The sequence below is a fragment of the Toxotes jaculatrix genome, chromosome 14, assembly GCF_017976425.1.
Source record: "Toxotes jaculatrix isolate fToxJac2 chromosome 14, fToxJac2.pri, whole genome shotgun sequence".
NCBI lineage: Eukaryota > Metazoa > Chordata > Actinopteri > Toxotidae > Toxotes > Toxotes jaculatrix.
The window spans coordinates 8511763-8529426 of NC_054407.1; the positions used below are offsets into that span (position 1 = coordinate 8511763).

The window sequence follows — 17664 nt, forward strand, 5'->3', positions numbered from 1 at the left end:
CAAAAGAACATGTTAGCATGTCCCCAGATGAATTTGGCAAAAATAGTCTTTTCTTCATAGATATTCATTAGATAACAGATAAAATGCCCATGTCCATGCCAGATGTGTCACAAATTCATAAACACAGACACAACCACAGTGTAACAAGCCCAGCAAGTGGTGATGGCACAGAGTCAGGGTGCCAAACGTATGCAAGGTACAACAATCATTGGACTGACACACACACACACACACACACACACACACACACACACACACATAATATGTAACATACATATTAACAGACGGCAGAGAGAGACAGAGCCTGAAGCCCCACAGTGTTTAAACTTTATGACAGGTTTGAATAAAGCTGCATTGCGTCAAATCCTTATCCAGAAGTATGTCTATTTCTCTTTTCTTTTTTTATTGGTCTTTTTTTCTGAATTATAGCAAATAATATCTGTAATGTCCACTGTATGTAGTGTGGAGCTCATGATGACTTAATCACTTAGTTGCTGACTGCATAAATTTGTTCTCATGTCAAAATTTCAATTTAGTCCAGTATTTTCATTTATGACCACGTAGATGTAAAACTCATGACAATAAGCCTCAGCCTTTGCTGTACTTTCTTTAGTGCTAACTGGCAAATATTAGCATGGCTAGACATGCCTAAAAGCAGGATAGTGAACATGGTGAACATTATACATGCACATTAGCATGCTGCTAACATGGCTGTAGTCTCTCAGTCTTGTTTAAATTAATTTTATAAAAACATGAAGGGTTTGACAAATAAGCTTCATTTGGTAAACACCTTCAAGTTTTATGACGTTTCTGTCGGCTACTGTTACACTGAACATGTGCTTGCTAATTGCCGGTCATAGGTGATGTATCATAACAGTTTAACAAATGTTTTACTGAAATAATTAATGTTGCAACCATGTCATTTAAAATTTTAAGACTAAAATACACAATTTAAACTATTTTCAGCATTTCTGGTCTCATAATTTACTTTTGTGGGGTCCACCACTTATACCGGTGGGACAGTTTTTTCAGTGCAAAGAAGTGACAAATATTTAAAAATAATTTTTTTTTTGCCAGACTGGTGGTGAGTGAGTGCTCTGTCCAGCTACCAGCCATAAATAATTTATACCTGCAAATGATGCTGTTTACTGGTGCCACAATACATGATTTCTGTGTGATGAAGTCCCTCAGATTCTGAATTTCACCTGTTTCCCATTGGGATGGTGCATAATTGCAAAGTTGCCTTGCGCAGCTTTCAGAGCACCACTACACTGCCATCTCATCCCCTAAACAGTCTGACAGACTCTCTGCATTCAGCACGTTTAAGAGTCGAGCTGCGCTATCAGCCCCCATTCCCTCGCCTTGTCCCCAGCTGTCCCGATCATCGCTTTCATCTGTATTTGATTCGTACTCCGATCCAATCCCTGACTCCCTAAACCTAAGCAGCTCCAGGGCTCCGAGGACCTGCTCCCCAAGTAGTGAGCTCTCATCTGGGGCTCCGTCGCTGGGAGTCTCCCCTGTTTCCTGGCCCTGCTCGTGGCTGTCCGGCCCCCGGGAGGAGAAGCGGAAGCACTCCAGTCGAACACCACTGCCGCTGAGCCCCAGAGGGCTAGTGTCGGTTCCAATGGTGCCTGGAGAGCAGGGCCCGGGGAAGGCCCAGGCACTGTCACCAATCTGGAGCTGGGACTGAGCTGCTAAAGGGCCTGTAGATGAAGAAGGGGTGAGGGGTTCACGGGCCACACTGGGGGGCTTGGCGCGGAAAGTGATCTCTAGAAGACTGTCCTGGGAGCCCACTGTGGACAAATCAAAAATGAGATGTAAAAAAAGACTAAGAGACAGATATGTGGGATGAAACAAATCACAGAAAGAATTTTACTTATCACATGTAAACAGATATCTAAGACATGTAAGAAGAGAGGTCTGAGCACAGCAGATGAGATTATGTAGAGTGGGATGACGTCTGTGCTGACAGGATTTGATAATTCATGACTATATGGCAGCATATTGCTGCTGGCTAAATGTAGGGATGGGAGAGCAGAGAGCAGTACTGAATCCTCTGAGAGGGCTGCCACGGGATAATTAATTGTGTGCCAGACGTGGATGAGAAAAGGAGGCATAGTGACAAGAAGGGGAAAGTTGCAAGGAAATACACTGATAAAAAGAAAAGAGATGAAAGGAGAAAAGAATGATTTGACGTCATAAATTTGTAAAGGAGAAAACAAGGAAACAGAGGACGATTCCAGACAACCACACAAAATAAAACGTATACAGTAAATGAAAAAGGAAACTGAATGGTAAGTCAAAAATAAAGCTGATTTCTACTTACTTGATGTTAACTGGCCGGCAGCTTTGAGCTCCAGTTCCTGGATCTGTTTGACCAGCAGGGAAATGTGTTGCAGCAGGTCAGTGTTCTGCTGCAGCAGCCTCTGCACCCTGGTCTGGGCTTCAGTCCGTGCACACACCTCCACTGACAGCTGCTCCTGGAGCACATGAACCTGAACAGACCAAAACACACACACACGTTGCACACAAATGACAAAAACAAGCAGAAACTGGTGTGTGCAAATCCAAGAAATGCAAAAAAGGCTTAAGATTCATTATTACTTATCAGGGACTCTTTCCTTTTTCTTTGTATTTTCATCAGAGAGAGTATTTTACTAAAATCCAATCTGTTGTTAAGAGGAAAACTGCTGATAAAGTGTGTCTGTTTTGTCAAAAGTTTCACCGTGACTGAGGAAAAGCATTGGTTTCTTCAGACGCCACACTGGAGGAGACAGGCTAAAGCCAACTCACTATCATTGGCCAAAGTAAGCTGGAAACTCAAAAACTACACTGAAAAAAATGTTTCGTTGAATTTACTCAATTTTAATATTGAAAGTGGTTGCACGCAATACATTCATCTAAATCTAGACAGCTTAAAAAATATGTCTAGATTTAGATGAGTGTATTGCGTGCGTTCTCAGTGTAGTTCTGCTTCAACATCCTTGAAACTACAGCTCAGGTATATTTAATCTGATGTGAAACTGTTCAGAAGTTCATGTAAAAATGTAACCTGAAATACCTCGTCACGTCCCATTTAACACATCGCTGATTGAAAATGGACAAAGCGCATCATTCTTGCGCTCAAGTCTTGTCTATGAGCAGTTTATTTGTGACTGATTTAAGGGGTACACTTCATTTTATGCAGATTGTTGTCTGTTCTTGCATTTATGAGACATTTATAACTTGGATTTACAAAAGCTTTATTTAAAGCTATATTTAAAGCTTAGTAAACTTAAAAAAAAATAAATTGTAAACAATGGATTGTCTGGTGATCAAAGTAAAGAGTTTTAGTGGTGACATAAAGAGAAAAATGTGCTCTATGTGGAAAGTGTTTCCAGTTAAAGAAGGAAAAATCACTGTCTGCTATCCTCAGTACCTGTGCTGAAGCTGCCAGCGCCTGCTGTTCCTGCTGCTGCAGTTGTTTCTGAAGGAGCTGGACCTGGTGCTCTGCAGAGCAGGGAGCATCTGCCGCCGACTGATCCGACACAGAGGCTCCGAGGATGGGAGAGCTCAGCAGAAAGGGTGGGTCATCAGGCGCCTACAGCAGAGATGACAGCAAGCTGGATTTTACTACTTACATCAGTGTGAAAATGTTACTCTGTGATATTTTTATTTCTTTAAATGTTTGTTCTGCTGTCACAAAATTGTCGACAGAAAAGGTGGATGGAGTGATCATAGCCACCATGAACACAGAGAAACATAAGAACCATAACCAAAGTTTCATCAAAAGAAATGCACGAAAAAAAGCTGTTACAGTCCTGAACTTGATAGCTACTGTACGTTATTCTTGATGAGTGCAGTGGAAAACTTCCACAGACGATGGGCGATGCTGCCAAACAACAAAAATATTGCATATATCGACTTTAAGTAAAGAAAAGACAGTATATCACAGCAAGAGTATCTATGGCTGTGTATTGGCTGAGCAGCTGATAGAATTAAAAGTAAAGTATAGGGTTTGATCGCCAACCATCCTAAATAACGTTGTGAAAGTGGAAAGAAAAATATGTGAAAGCTTGTGTGTGTAGAAACGTGTCTAAAGAAGTGGTTTACTAGCTGACAGTCTCTCTCTCTGCCAGACTGAGCTCCTCAGGGAGGAAACTGCAAAGAGACGCTGCACTGGCAGCAACAAGCCTGTCTGCTTTCATCCTGACAGAACCCCCCCCCCCCCCCCCCCCCAAAAAAAAAACATGGATGCATACTTAAACTTCTAGACATCATCATCACAGCTTAATGTTCAAGGCCCTTGCAGAAGAAATTTCATGAGCCTTAAAGCCTTAAAATGTGTGTATATCATTTACCCACTTTGCCTGAAGTTCCAGTGTTCAGTGCTACTGTCGTGCATGTGGACAGGGTGAAGTGTTGTATGATTTTAAAGAGAGAGAGAAATCAATGATACATCTACCATGTCAACTTTTATAAATAAAGATCAAAAAAAAGAGGGAGCTATATCTCACACTAGATGACGATCAATAAAGAAGCTGTAGTTGCTCTGTTGTTGCTCTATTGTGGCTGCTGTTGATGGATTTTGTATTGCTGCCTTCTTCGGTGATAGATTTCTATTTGAATTACAGGTGAACTGTAAGATGACTGTAGACAGAAGAGCTTGGTGTTTGATTTTTAGGGGCTAACAACAAAGCATGACATTTACTGACATTTCAGACCTGTAAATCATTTTCGGCTTTCACAGTAGAAGCTGAGGTTGGAAACGTCTTGAATTAACTTCACACCTTTAGAAATATACAGAATTGATATTATCACCCTTTAACTAGCGTTATTTTAACAATATCAACATACATTTAGAGTCATTTTCCAGATGAATGTAAATCCAATATTTAGCTCTATTTTTTTGTCTCCAACTCATGAGAAAAATATCTGTCTTTAGCTGCTAAGTTTCTCTGTTTGTTGTTTGGGGTGGAGCAGGTGGTGCGCTGCCAGTTCTGCTTCTTTCAGAGCTTTTCCACTGAAAACAGCTCCCTGCTATTAGAGTGATGAGACTGAACCACAACAGCAAAGCTGTGGGCCGTAAAAACAAAAACTACGAGCTGAAAGAAGCTAAAACACTTTGTAGAGATGAGTGGGAGATGGGTGATAAGTAGGTTTGTCAGTGCAAGCATACAATCCACTTTAATCCACTGCTAATATAAAAATATTATAGCAGCTTTAATTCTGGTTCTAATGCGATGTCATTCAAAGGAGAGGGCACTTTGTTTGAGAATCAATGACAAATCATGGGGATTCAATCTATAAATAGATCTATAGATTGTCTGTATGGGCTGCTGTTGGTTGGTTTGACCACATGTCAATTATCACTCACTCAGTTACATTAGACACCTCTTCCACACTGGAAGAGCAGCCATGAAGGACACGTCTGTCTTATCTGAGATGGGGGACCAATATGGTGGACACTCATGTCATTATTTTTGCTAAACTGTGAAGGACATTTGACCTTCTAAGTACTCATAGGACAGGAAGAAATTGCATGTGAGATCTGAACACTGCTGCTTTATTGTGGCAGAAGTGCATTGAAAAATAAAAATATAAAACTAATTTCTCATTCTCATGTAACCATGTAATTGTATGCAGTATCCACTCAATTCAGACTAATTCACTCCTCACTGGAAAAGCAGTAGTCTTCTGTCTTGAGTAATAAAGGCCTAACACCACAGCGACTTGATTTGAACATGAGCTGACAAATATCAGAGATCAGATCACTGCTGTCCAATATCACAGGATTAGCAGAGCAGCACTCGAAGACCTTGATGTATTTTCATCAATAAACCATATGAACCCATCAATATTGAAGAGTCTTGCTTCACAAACAACCCTTAAAGATGTGATGTACTCGCTATACATTCCTCAGTGGTGTTTTCTGATCTTCACATGAGTGTTTATGAAGCCAAACTTTCATCACACCCCTCTGTGAGCTGCAAGGCTTAACAGGACATTTCTGACTTATTAGATCAACAATTTTTTAAAAATATATATGAAAATATACTCTGCCAAAGCAAACCCTGTTTGTCCTCCGATGATTCTCTGGTAGGATGAACAGCTTGTTTGTGCCATGTCTGGGTGGAAGAAGGAGTTGGAACTTGAATTAATCAGGAGTTCCAAGCATGAAAAATGTTTTGGGTGTTCCTGACTTTTAGTACTTAGTACGGGTCAAACTCCAAAAACACTGGATCCTCCGTTTCCCTTAATGCAAGTTGATAGTATCTTTCATTGGACCATCCCTGCCTGGTGGCTGAGTTGGCTGAGTTTTACTTACTTATCATAACAAGCACATTAAACTTGATGTGTAAACTGTTTGGTCTGCCCCGTTAAGTCATTTTATTTTATTTTTTTTAGCAAAAATGCCAATAATTCACAGGCTGTTGCTTCTGAAAATTGTAATATTTACTTTTTTTCCTTTTTTTTTTAAATCTTCTCTGAAAGTAAATGGAAGAGTTTGTTTTTCTTTTGGACTGTTGATTACATAAAACAAGTGATCTGAAAACGCTATTGAGAGCTTTGAAAGGGTCGTTTTTCATTATCTTTTTATTTCACTAAGACTTTATAGACCAAAAGATAAATTGATTAAACAAGAAATCAAATTGCAAATGAATTGATAATGAAAATTAATTAGTTGCTGCCCTGCATTTCAGTTGCTGTGTCATACAGTGTGGTACCAGAAGCCTCCATAAATTACACTTTGCAGAGGTGGCTTCATCTCTGCAAGGTTTATAAAACCTCCCGTTTCTAATGCAGTGAGAAAATAGCAGGGCTTTGTATGAGAGACACTGAAATGATCAAGGACAACCTCTATACTCTACCTTCCCATCGTTACCAAGGACCTCGTCCTTTTTGCTCTTCTCCAGGTCTGATGAAGAGACACACTCAATGCTCTCCTCTGTAGTGGCTTCAAGGTCTGTCTCCTCTGACAATGCAAACCTCTTCTTTGCTGCGGAGAGACCGGATACATATATTGCGGGATTTTATTGCTGTTTTTACTTTGAGTTTTATAGTTTACAACACATCTAAGAGGCAGTGACAGCAGTTGCAGCAGCGGGCCAAGAGCTGGCTGAAGCCCACACACAAGCGAGGTCTTTGATCAATGGCTTACACGATTCACCAAAACCAATCTGCAGCTGCAGCATGGCAAGCTGCTACGAAAACTATCTGCGGTGGATAATGACATCTGTTCTCTGAGAAGTGCGCTCGGTTGCCACCGTTTGTTTCTGCAGGCGCTCTGGGTTTTTGTTTGTGTCAGAGAGAAAACAAGAGGGAGAGAGGAAGAGAAGGCCTAGGGAGTTTGTGTGTTGCTGTGTGAGGAGAATAAAAGGAGAGTGAGTTTGTGTGTGTGACAGAAGGAGAACGGGAAGGAGAGAGGCGGGAGAGGGGGGAGGGGACTGGATAATCTTGTGTGCATGTCGGTAGGTGTGAGTCACCTGGCATTGCCTCAGACTCCTTGGCCTTTCCCTCCTCATCCTCCTGGTCATCGTTTTTCTGCTGCAGGGTCAGCTGGTGACACACATCAAACGCCTGACCCACCGTGCGCACGATCCTCATGGCCTGCGACTGTGAGGGAGAACACAGAGAAGAAGTGTGTGTGTGTGTGTGTATGTGTGTGTTGGGGAGCGCAAGGGCGGGGGAAAGCAGCAGCAGGAGCACAGTGAGGGGGGATGCAAAAATGAAGGGACCCAGTAGGGGAGAAAACGAGATGCCAGAGAAGTTGTGCGGGAAGGAAAGTGGAAAGGCAGATTGGGTGTGTGTATGTGTGTGTGTGTAATTGCGCACAGGTAACAAGACACAACAGAGACAAATCAAATGGGGTATGTTGGGGCAGATTGTGAGGTGAAAAATGGAGACCAAGGGAAACAGGAGGGAAGATAGAGACCAAATTAAAGTCAGAAGATTACGAACGCGGAGCTCCAGCTGCTTGTCCTTGTCTATCTGCTCTGCATACATTCTGCTGTCACCGTGACAGATTGGTCTATTTCAGAGGCAAGTAACTTTGATGGCAGAGGCAGTGAAGATTGAGTTTGTTGTTATTGCAGGAAGCTCAGTAGGTGTGTCTGTAACATCAGGTCATCAATCAGGGACGGTTTAATTTGCAATAACTCAAAAATTAGCTGCTGGATGTCTCACACATACACATCCTGTTTACTAATTTTTCTAAAAGAACTTTACGTAAATCCTGTTTGTTCCAAGGACTTCATGTATAACATGTTACTCTGATGAGTCACATAGAGCCCTGATAAACAAAAACAAAACACAATACACAATACACAATACACAATACACAATACACATACTTCTGTCTGTAAATGTATGTGTCTGTAATGTTTGCTTTGCAAAAACAGCTGCTAGCTGTGGCTGAAAACACTGCTCTGGGTCAGATAAACAATGATCAGTGATCAATAATCAGTGATTAAACTCACTATACAAATAGCAGCAGATACAGGTGATAATTCTTTGTAGGGTATAAACTTAGGTAGGTATAAAAATATTGATTATGGCTTCTTTAAATTGTAGTATGGCTTTGTTTAACTTCTTGTGTTTTAAAGCTGAAGTGATTAGTTGATTGACAGAAAATTAATGAACAATTATTTTGCTTCAGTCATCTGTCAAGATCAAATGCCAAATGTGACCAAAAGTTCTAGTTCCTCAGTTATGTCTTATGAGGTAGACTTTTCACATTAAATTTTATTTTTAAATAAATTAAATATTAAATTCACTCTGCCTTAAAGGTGGGTATCAGTGTTTCATAAGCTGAACACACAGGCAAGGCAATTCAACGTGTCCTCTGAGACACCAGCACTTCCCTGATCAATTTCAAGCCTTCTTTTTATCCCCTAAAGCCTTAATATGAAGTTCAGTGTTAGTATCCTAAATCCAATGGAATTAAACTATCCACCATGTCCTTCCTCACACTCACTAAAGGTGAGCTTTGTCATTTCTGGCACTGAAAAGTGCCAGAAGCAGCACTGAAATAAATTTGTTGTTATCTGCCTCTGGAGGATCATCCTGCCTCCAGGCATTCAGTCAATATGTCAAAGTAAGTCAAGCTCCAAAGCAGTCCAATCAAGTGAAAAAGCAAAATAAAAACAATAATAATAATAACATGGGAATAAAGTAATGAAATAGATTGTTTTGCTCGATCAATACAAAGTTTTATTTTGTTTAAAATTGTGGAGTGAAAAAAGCCAGCACACCCAAGGCCAAACACAAAAGGCACTGTGGTTGTACGGAGCTGACATCCAAGCCCTGCTGGGCTGGAACATGCCGTGATGAAAATAAATCAAATCTCCTCTTATCAGCTGGTCCATCTCCTCCTACTCAGCACACATGCTTGGTCTACATCACCCAGATAAGGTTCCATAGCCTCGGGGAGGTACTGAGGCACCACTGACTGTGTCCCTGACCGTGTGGTGGGTGTTTTGCTCACCAGTGGTGAAAATGCCTGTAAGTGCAGAGTGAAAAAGCCCCTCTTCTTTTCTCATCCCACCAGGATGATTAGTATGCAGCTTCACTAAGTCGCTGCCTGTCTGGTATCCATAGTGAAGGGATGCGAGTCAACCTCACTGATGCTCTGTCTTTGTCATAGAAGAAAAAAAATGTCTCTGCTTGATATGCAGATATGTGAAAAAGACCATGCCAACACACACGAGTCGTCTGACTGTCAGATTAACGGACCATGTGTGTGGGTCCAACAAGGCTATACATCACCCTGAAAGTGGGGATAAATACCACCATTAGAAGCCATGTACAAGTCACGGAGCTGAAAACCAAATGCAGTGACTGAGTTGCTGAGGTCCATACATTGTTTGCAGGGCATTTAAAGGATATGTCACATCCAGCTCCTGAGTCAGGTCCTGTTTGTCTGTGTGTTCCTCGATACCAGTTTAGTTAGTTTCCTGTTTTACTTTGAAATTACTAACCGCTTTGTCTTTTTTTTCACTTCCTGTCCTCCTTTGTTTCCCGCCTCAGTGATTACCTGTCCCGCCCCTAATGTGTTGCACCTGCGTCTTATTGTTTCCCCGCCTCCTAGTGTATTTAAGTCTTGGTCTCCCCTTTGTTCGTCTTTGTCTATATAGTCAAGCGTTCCAGCATTAGTTCCTTGTGTTTCTCCCTGTGTGATTTGACCTGGTTTGTCTTCTTTACGGTTTTTCCCTTTGCCTCACGGTTTTGATACCTCTGCCTGATTTTGGACTGTCTTTCTGTGTACCAACCCTGTTTGGATTAAAGACCAGCTCTTTGCCTCTTATTTCTGTGTACTCGAGTTGTGCATTTGAGTCCCTTTCTGAGCCCTCACTCCTTGTCAGGATAAAGCTGGAGATATTCTGTACTTTTGTTCAACAGCTTCCATGATAAGACCAAAACCAACAATGTTACTCTGTCTCTTCATACAAATTCCTCAGCCTGTCCTGTTGCTCTCAATCCTAAGCCTTTCCATTCCTACTCAAGATGTACATTTTTAAAGTTACAGCTTGACATTTTGGGAAATTTCTTGCAGAGAGTGAGATGATAAGATTGACACAACTCTCATGTCTTTACGTTAAATATAAAACATCCAGTGAGAAAGAGTTATGTGGATGGAGACACCTTATTGATGAGAGAGGTTGGAGGAGAATGGACAGGCTGGCTGGAGCTGACAGAAGGGCTACGATAACTCAGATAACCACTCTTTACAACTGTGATGAGCAGAAAAGCCTCTCATCTCAATGAACAACATGTCAAATCGTGAGTCGGATGGATTAATACAGGCTCACCAAAACTGGACAGTTGAAAATGGATGACTCTGGATTTCTGCTGAGGCTGCAGATAGTAGGGTCAGAACTTGGCATCAACAGCATGAATCCATGGATCCAGCCTGCCTTGTGTCAACAGTCCAGGCTGGTTGTGGTGGTGTTATGATGTGGGAAATGTTTTCTTGGCTCATTTTGGGCCCCTTAGCACCAGTCAATCATTGTTTGAATGCCACACTCTGAGTATTGTAGCTGACCATGTTCATCCCTTCATGGCCACAGTTTACCCTGTTCTAATGGCTACTCCCAGCAAGATAATATCACAAAGCAAAGGTCGTCTCAAACTGGTTTCATGAACATGACAATGAGTTCAGTGAACTTCAGTGGCTTCCACAGTCACCAGATCTGGATCCAGTAGGGAACACCTTTGGGAGGTGGTAGAACAGGAGATCGGCAGATTGAATGTGTAGCTGACAAATCTACAGAAATGATGACTGAATCTCAAAGGAAAGTTTCCAACATCTTGTGGAATCAATGCCACAAAGAACTGAGGCTGTTCTGAGAGCAAAGGGAGGATCTACCCACTATTAGTATGATGTTCCCCAAAAAAAATGATTGGTGTGTGTGTTTTCATTAGTACTAAACAACAGTGGAGGTCTATAGCAGAGAGGAGTGAGCTACAGTTTCTCAGGGAATTAAACTTACCTTCCTCTTTGACTTGAACACATTGCAGCGGAAAACGTTGCTCTGTCCGTCTCTCGCTATATAACTGAAGATCTTCAAGTCTTGAGCATCATGAGACACATAAAAGATCCTGTGGAGGCATGATAATAAATTAGAAATCAGGTTGAAGAGTTTTTAATTAGGATTTCATTAAAGCTGCCTGGATAATTGGCTTCTGTCTCCTTGTTTCTGATTTAATATAAGGAGGACCTACCTGTAGATGGGATCCTGAGTCACCAAGATGGTATTCTCATCCCACGACCAGCCTTTTCTCTGTTACCATACAAACACACACATTGGGTTGACAGCGACAAATGTGGTTTTAAAAAGAAAAAAATATATATAATTCATGGTGTAAAATAAAATTAAATGACATCACACATAACTGACCTTTTTCTTTTTGCGTAAAATCACTTTGACACAATCAGTTGATACGACGATGTTGACCTTCTTTTTCTTTATGTTCTTCAGTTTGAATTCATACTGCGGAGGAGGAATGATATTCATATTAACATTCAAGGTGAGCGAAAAACGTATGCCAGAAGTTAAATTAAACCAGACTGATTATTATGCTACCTGGTGTGACTGGCATTAAATATCACATGGTCCCACTGGGTCCTTACAAATGATAGCTGATTTATTGAAAAAGAGAGAAGGGATCATGTAGACAGGAAGATATTTTTGACTATCTTCTTCTCAGGGGAAATCTGAGATTGAGTAAACACTGAGGAACTGTCAGTTTCTGTTTCTGGAAGCTGTTTAAGCTTTCAAAGGCAGACTTCCCAGAGGGAGGCAGACATGTGTGGGACACTTTCATCCCTCTACATGATTAATGCTAGAGCCTGTACCCTCTGCCTCCACTGCAGGCACAGACTCCAAATATCAGGGCCCAGAGATCTAAGAACAACCAGGATTTATGTGAAATAACACGGCTCGCTTTGAAAACACAAAGTCCAACATCAGATGATTAATTTATCAGGAGAAGTTGTGTGAAATCTCCAGTCTTCTTCAGCAAACGAAGCGTCGCCCGCTCTGCGTGACAGACTTGGAAATTCATTGTCATCTTTTCTTCAGTTTGTGTAAAAATAACAACCCAGCGCTGTCTTTTATTTTCAGCATGATTGGAGCTGTCTTTTCGCTCGTTTACTGACTTCAGAATAAAAGAAATGGGGAATGTTGTTATTACCGGCATGACAAGCCATCTCTGGCAATTTTAGCGCTAATGAATCTGGAGCAGTTTGTCTATAAGCCTGTGACCTGTGTCACATCCAGCTGAAAAGTGCTTCGTTACAAGATTCAATGAGCCCTTCCACTTAATAATCCCTGTCATATGATTTTATCAAGTTCATCTGTCTTATTGTTACGTGGGAGTTTTTCTTCACAAGCATTCGAGACTGTAGATGCTCCGGTGAATGTGTGTAATGTAAGTGTGTGTGTGTGTGTGATCCAGGCTAATGCAGCCCCACCTAAACTGGGAAGAGAGGACTATCCATCTCCACACACGCACACACGCTGTCAGAGGGAGATGAAGTGGAGCACAGAAGTGTTCATGCTGCATTTTCATGGACATCAGCCTCAGCAACTCAGACGAACACTGCCCCCAAGCACAACTAATGCTACAGGTTGTGTCAACTCACTTCTCGTCCCACAGTCTCTAAGCCACTGTGCGCACTCTAAGGGCGAGTTTGCTTTTGAATATTCAGAGTCTGTCTCCCTCAGAAGCACAGACTCTTAATTACTGTGTCATTACAGAGCTCACAAACCAGCCTGACTCTTTTTGTAGATTTGCTTTTCTGTTATCAATTCTTGCCCACATTTAATATCATGTTGGTTATTTTACTCATTTCATTATTTGTCTCTTAATGCATTTTCTTTTCTTATGCTCCAATTTATTATTTTGTCTTCAAAACCTCACAGAAAAGCAGTTTGCTAACTCTGTTTTTTGATAAGAGCTATGTAATACAGATGTTGAATTAAAATCTATTTGTTTACAAGAATTCACAGATGAAGAGGGCGCAGTTCACAGACATGGAGGCGGGGAGAGGTCTTCACACAGCCTTTGAATTACCTTGTGCATCGTGTGGATATATTTGTTCCATCTGAGCTGCTGTATCAAGTGTGTTTGTCATCCACTCAAACCTGCAGGCAATTACTGTCTATAATATACTATGAGAAAAATTGCAAAATTTAAAAAATAACTGTTTAAATAAGTAAATTAATTAATACAGCTCACTAAATCTTAAATCATTATCCTGCACTCTACTCAAAGGATCAGGATTAAGTTCTTCCTGGGTGTCACTGGGGATGTGGCTGACCTCCGAGTGACACAATAACTTGGATGTTAGATTAGATATAACAGCTGACAAACAGCTAAATCCTCTCCTCTCAGTGCTTCTGTAACACTGCAGCGATGTGCAGCGACGGTCGCAGCCTCGCCTGGTCTAAGTAAAAAAGGAGACTCGAGAGATGTTGGTTTTTCTAAGGGTATTGCATATAAACCTGCACGCTGTATCTCTCCTCAGCCATAAAACCCGAGTTGCCCTATGAATCCTGCTGTGATTTAAACCACTTCTGACAGCCCACTGAATCTGCCGAGTGTGTAGTTTTACGCAGACCGGTGATTTATGAGAAAGGAGGATGTTGAGGGGTGTAAGGATCCTCTGAGCACCGCACACAAGGTGAGGCATAAAACACAAGAGGGAGAGAGGATTAATGTGCATGCACCATCATCAGCTGCCGGGTCATTGTGAATGTGTTTGGGCTGCTATTGTCACACGGGTCAAGTTCAGTGGTCTGATTCAGGGAAGGTACATATTTAAGTGCCTTACTCTGATTCTCCTCATCGCAGCGACTATCTCCATTCGACTCCCGGGGCGACCCACCTCCAAACTGCCAATGTACTGCAAAATGTAAGACAAAGGCTCAAAGATTGGCAATTTGAGAGTATGAATACCACTGATTACTTGGTGAGTGATGGACTAGAAGATTGTTAATTTCCATTATACTAGATTTGGCAGCTTTTTTGTACATTTCTGGAAATGTTCCCCTGTGTGAAGAAAATTTTAATGCACTCAGAAGACAAAGATGTAAACTTTAATTGAGAAAAATATAAAAACAGTCCTGCTGCACTTTACAGTGTCAAAAATTATATTAGGGAAATAAATTATTGCAGCATCCATCAAGTTATCAGTAAAAACAACACTTCTCTGTGCCAGTAATGTCAAAATTTAAGGCTGAAACCAACAACTGTTTTCAGTGTGAACTGATCTGGTGATCATATTCTCAATCAACTGACTAATCCTTTAGTGTTTAGTGAAAAATGAGAGAAAGTGACATTCATTTCAGTCTTGTCAATCAGACTACAACTTAAAGATAGACTATTCCATTTACTATCTTGTATGACAAATAAAAGCAGCATATCCTCTCATCTGAGAAGCTGAATGGTTGAATTTTCTGTCGATCGACTCATTGTTTCAGCTTTAAAAAAATGTTAAATCACAAACATATTAAAGTCATGCAGAATAAAAAAAATCTAAGTGTTATAAGGTCAGTGAAGATCATCATCATCATCATCACATAAACTCATGGATAAATACACCTACAGTACAGTGGTCCGCATTTCAATATTTAACACAATATGATCCTGAAGCTTCCTGCCACCCATAAACTATCTGTTGCAGAGGGTCCTTACCTTTGCCTCGAAGCAGACCCCATGCTTAAACACCTCCTCGTTGTGCATGGGGATCCTCAAATCGTGCACGTCATCTACTAAATTGTACTTGGTTACCCCTGGCATCGCTTTTAATGGTAGCTGACTTGCTCCCGACTCTTGTTTTACGACAGCGCTAGAGACCTGCAGATATGCGCATCTCCCCCGGCGCTGCTCCCTCCGCACTCTCACCGGAGACACGCGTCACTCCGGAGGTCATCCGGGTTGAGGCGCTCCGGTCGAGACGAATTGACTGGTCGATGGATTCAACTAAGGCGTTGATCGGTGATGAGCGTGTGCGCCCACTGACCCCTTTTACTCCGGTCTGAGGCACGACGGAGATACAGTACGCGCCGCCGCCACCGACGCCGTCGCCGCCGGGGTCCCGATGACGCACGGATCTCAACACGGTTTTTTCCTCGGAGCACCGTGCCATCAATCTGAGAGCTGTTTTATCACAGCCACTGATCAATATTCAGAAGCAGCGTGTACTTATTAGCCCTTTAACTGGATGTGAGATCTAACAGATGAAGAAGGGCTCTGCTTGTATACACTCCATCAGCAGCTACAGCTGGTGTTTGGTTGCATGACATCTAGTGGCATCACAGGGAACAAACAAATCCCCAAATCACTGTTTCACTGGATTGCAGAAGTCCCCAAAGGGTCTTTGAAGAGCCCTTGGTTCCCTCCAGCAAAATGAGGATTAGTGTTGCCAGTAATTTCAGGGGAACCCAAGCGCCTACAGTTGATAATGTTCCTCTGACAAACCGAATGAGGGAAGCATTAGTGGTGTTGCAAAGAGCTGACACAGTTTTAACCTGGTGAAGGTCCACCACTCTCTGAGGTGTTAGTGGATTCTTCTCTAACTGCTGTTGTGACCTTTATCCTCTCGGTTGCAGTTTGCTTCCGTAGCTCCTTTATAAGAGAGAAAATGATCAAGAGGCAGAGCTGGAACAATGTCGCAGCTTATTTCAGGTAAAATGATATGAAAACAGCCTGGAGGTAGTTTTAGATTATAGATGAAGATAAAATAGGAGATAAGTTGCTGAATGGGCATTGATTTGCAATACAATGTGAAAACAATGTGAGAATATTGCTATAAGTGATGAACCAATGAGAACGATAACCTTATGCAGCTCCTCTTGGCTTGAAAGAGCAAGTTTCAGCTCATTGTTTAGCTGTTCTTACTGTTCTGGTTTACTGTCATTGCTCTCATAGCATCATCACAGCTGTTTTCAGTAAAAACAAAAAAAGCTCTAAAAACCATTATACACTACTAGTTCAGTATCAAACAGCAGCTGCATTTGGTAAACACAACTCCAACTGATAATAAGAATTAAGATTGTAAATAAACAACCTTTTGCTAACAAGATCCCCAACTTAAAAGGTGATGATATGCTAGGAGATTTACCTCCAAGATGCAAAAAAAAAAAAAAAAAGGTCTAAGTTGATATGATGTGCCTGTGACTGAACAGTTGCAGATACTGGAGCAAACTGGCCACGATGAATGAATTTCACTCTCTTTTTGCTTGATTTCTCTTCATCAACCCATGAACGCTCCACTATGTTCACCCACTGGTCTATAACTTTATTTGTGCTTTGGTGCTGGACAGGCAGCTGTACAGTGAGCTTTTAGAACTTTTTTTTTTGCTGAAAACAGCTGCACGGTGCTACTAAAACAGTAAAATTTAGGGCCAGAAGACCAAAACAAGGAGCTGAAAGACATTGAAATGGCCCACAGAGCTGAGAGGGCCTACAGAGTGGTGTGATAATTCTCTGTGGGTTCATCAGTATGAGTGGCACCTTTCACAATTCAGATATTTGATTCATTGTGAACATAAAGTATTGATTACAGCAAAGTCTTCCTTTATCTCACACTGAGCATTTTCTTATGAAATAACCACATACGTGTATAATTTCATTTTTAGTCTCTTTATTGAGGTACAGGAAAATGCTTGCCATGCATGGCTGTCATTATCTTTTTCAACCCAAATATTTCACTAACAGAAATATTGTAGAAAACTGGTTTGGTTTTCCCCTAAATCTGAACTGAAACCTGCACCTCTGGTTTTCCCTTTTATATTAACACATAAGTTCCATTTCGGATTAAATGTCAGCCATGCTCTTTGTCCAGCAGGTGGCAACAGAGCTCTTTGTATTTTACAGGAAGTTAAGCTTGTAACAGCATAAGGCAAAGCTGAAGCTGCAAAACACCCACTTTATATATTAAGGCTGCTCCTTTTTTTATTCTACATGACCTTCTAAATATTTTTGTGCAGCTTGTTGACCTGTGTCAGGAACCACTCAGCGTGATTGTTGTACTCTTTCTTTCAGTGTAAAGCACAACGAGACTCCATTAAGGTCCAAATGAACAGAGTGCTCTGTCACTTGAGAAAATCACCCACCTCTCTTTTTCATTTTTTCGGATGCAAGTGTCTTGCCACTATTTCCTGGGGACAAAGTGTA

At 41.3% G+C, this 17664-nt stretch overlaps 1 protein-coding gene across 1 annotated transcript; it reads right to left on the reverse strand.

Annotated features, from left to right (window-relative positions):
- Positions 1-1266: 1266 nt before the first annotated feature.
- On the reverse strand, positions 1267-15285 carry LOC121193301 (carboxyl-terminal PDZ ligand of neuronal nitric oxide synthase protein-like). The gene is made up of 10 exons (XM_041055544.1): positions 15181-15285; positions 14318-14389; positions 11880-11972; positions 11704-11762; positions 11472-11580; positions 7467-7596; positions 6852-6979; positions 3419-3580; positions 2327-2495; positions 1267-1793 (listed from the first exon to the last, which is right to left on the reverse strand). The coding sequence occupies exons 1-10, from the start codon at positions 15283-15285 to the stop codon at positions 1267-1269; spliced, it is 1554 nt and encodes a 517-aa protein (XP_040911478.1).
- Positions 15286-17664: the final 2379 nt, after the last annotated feature.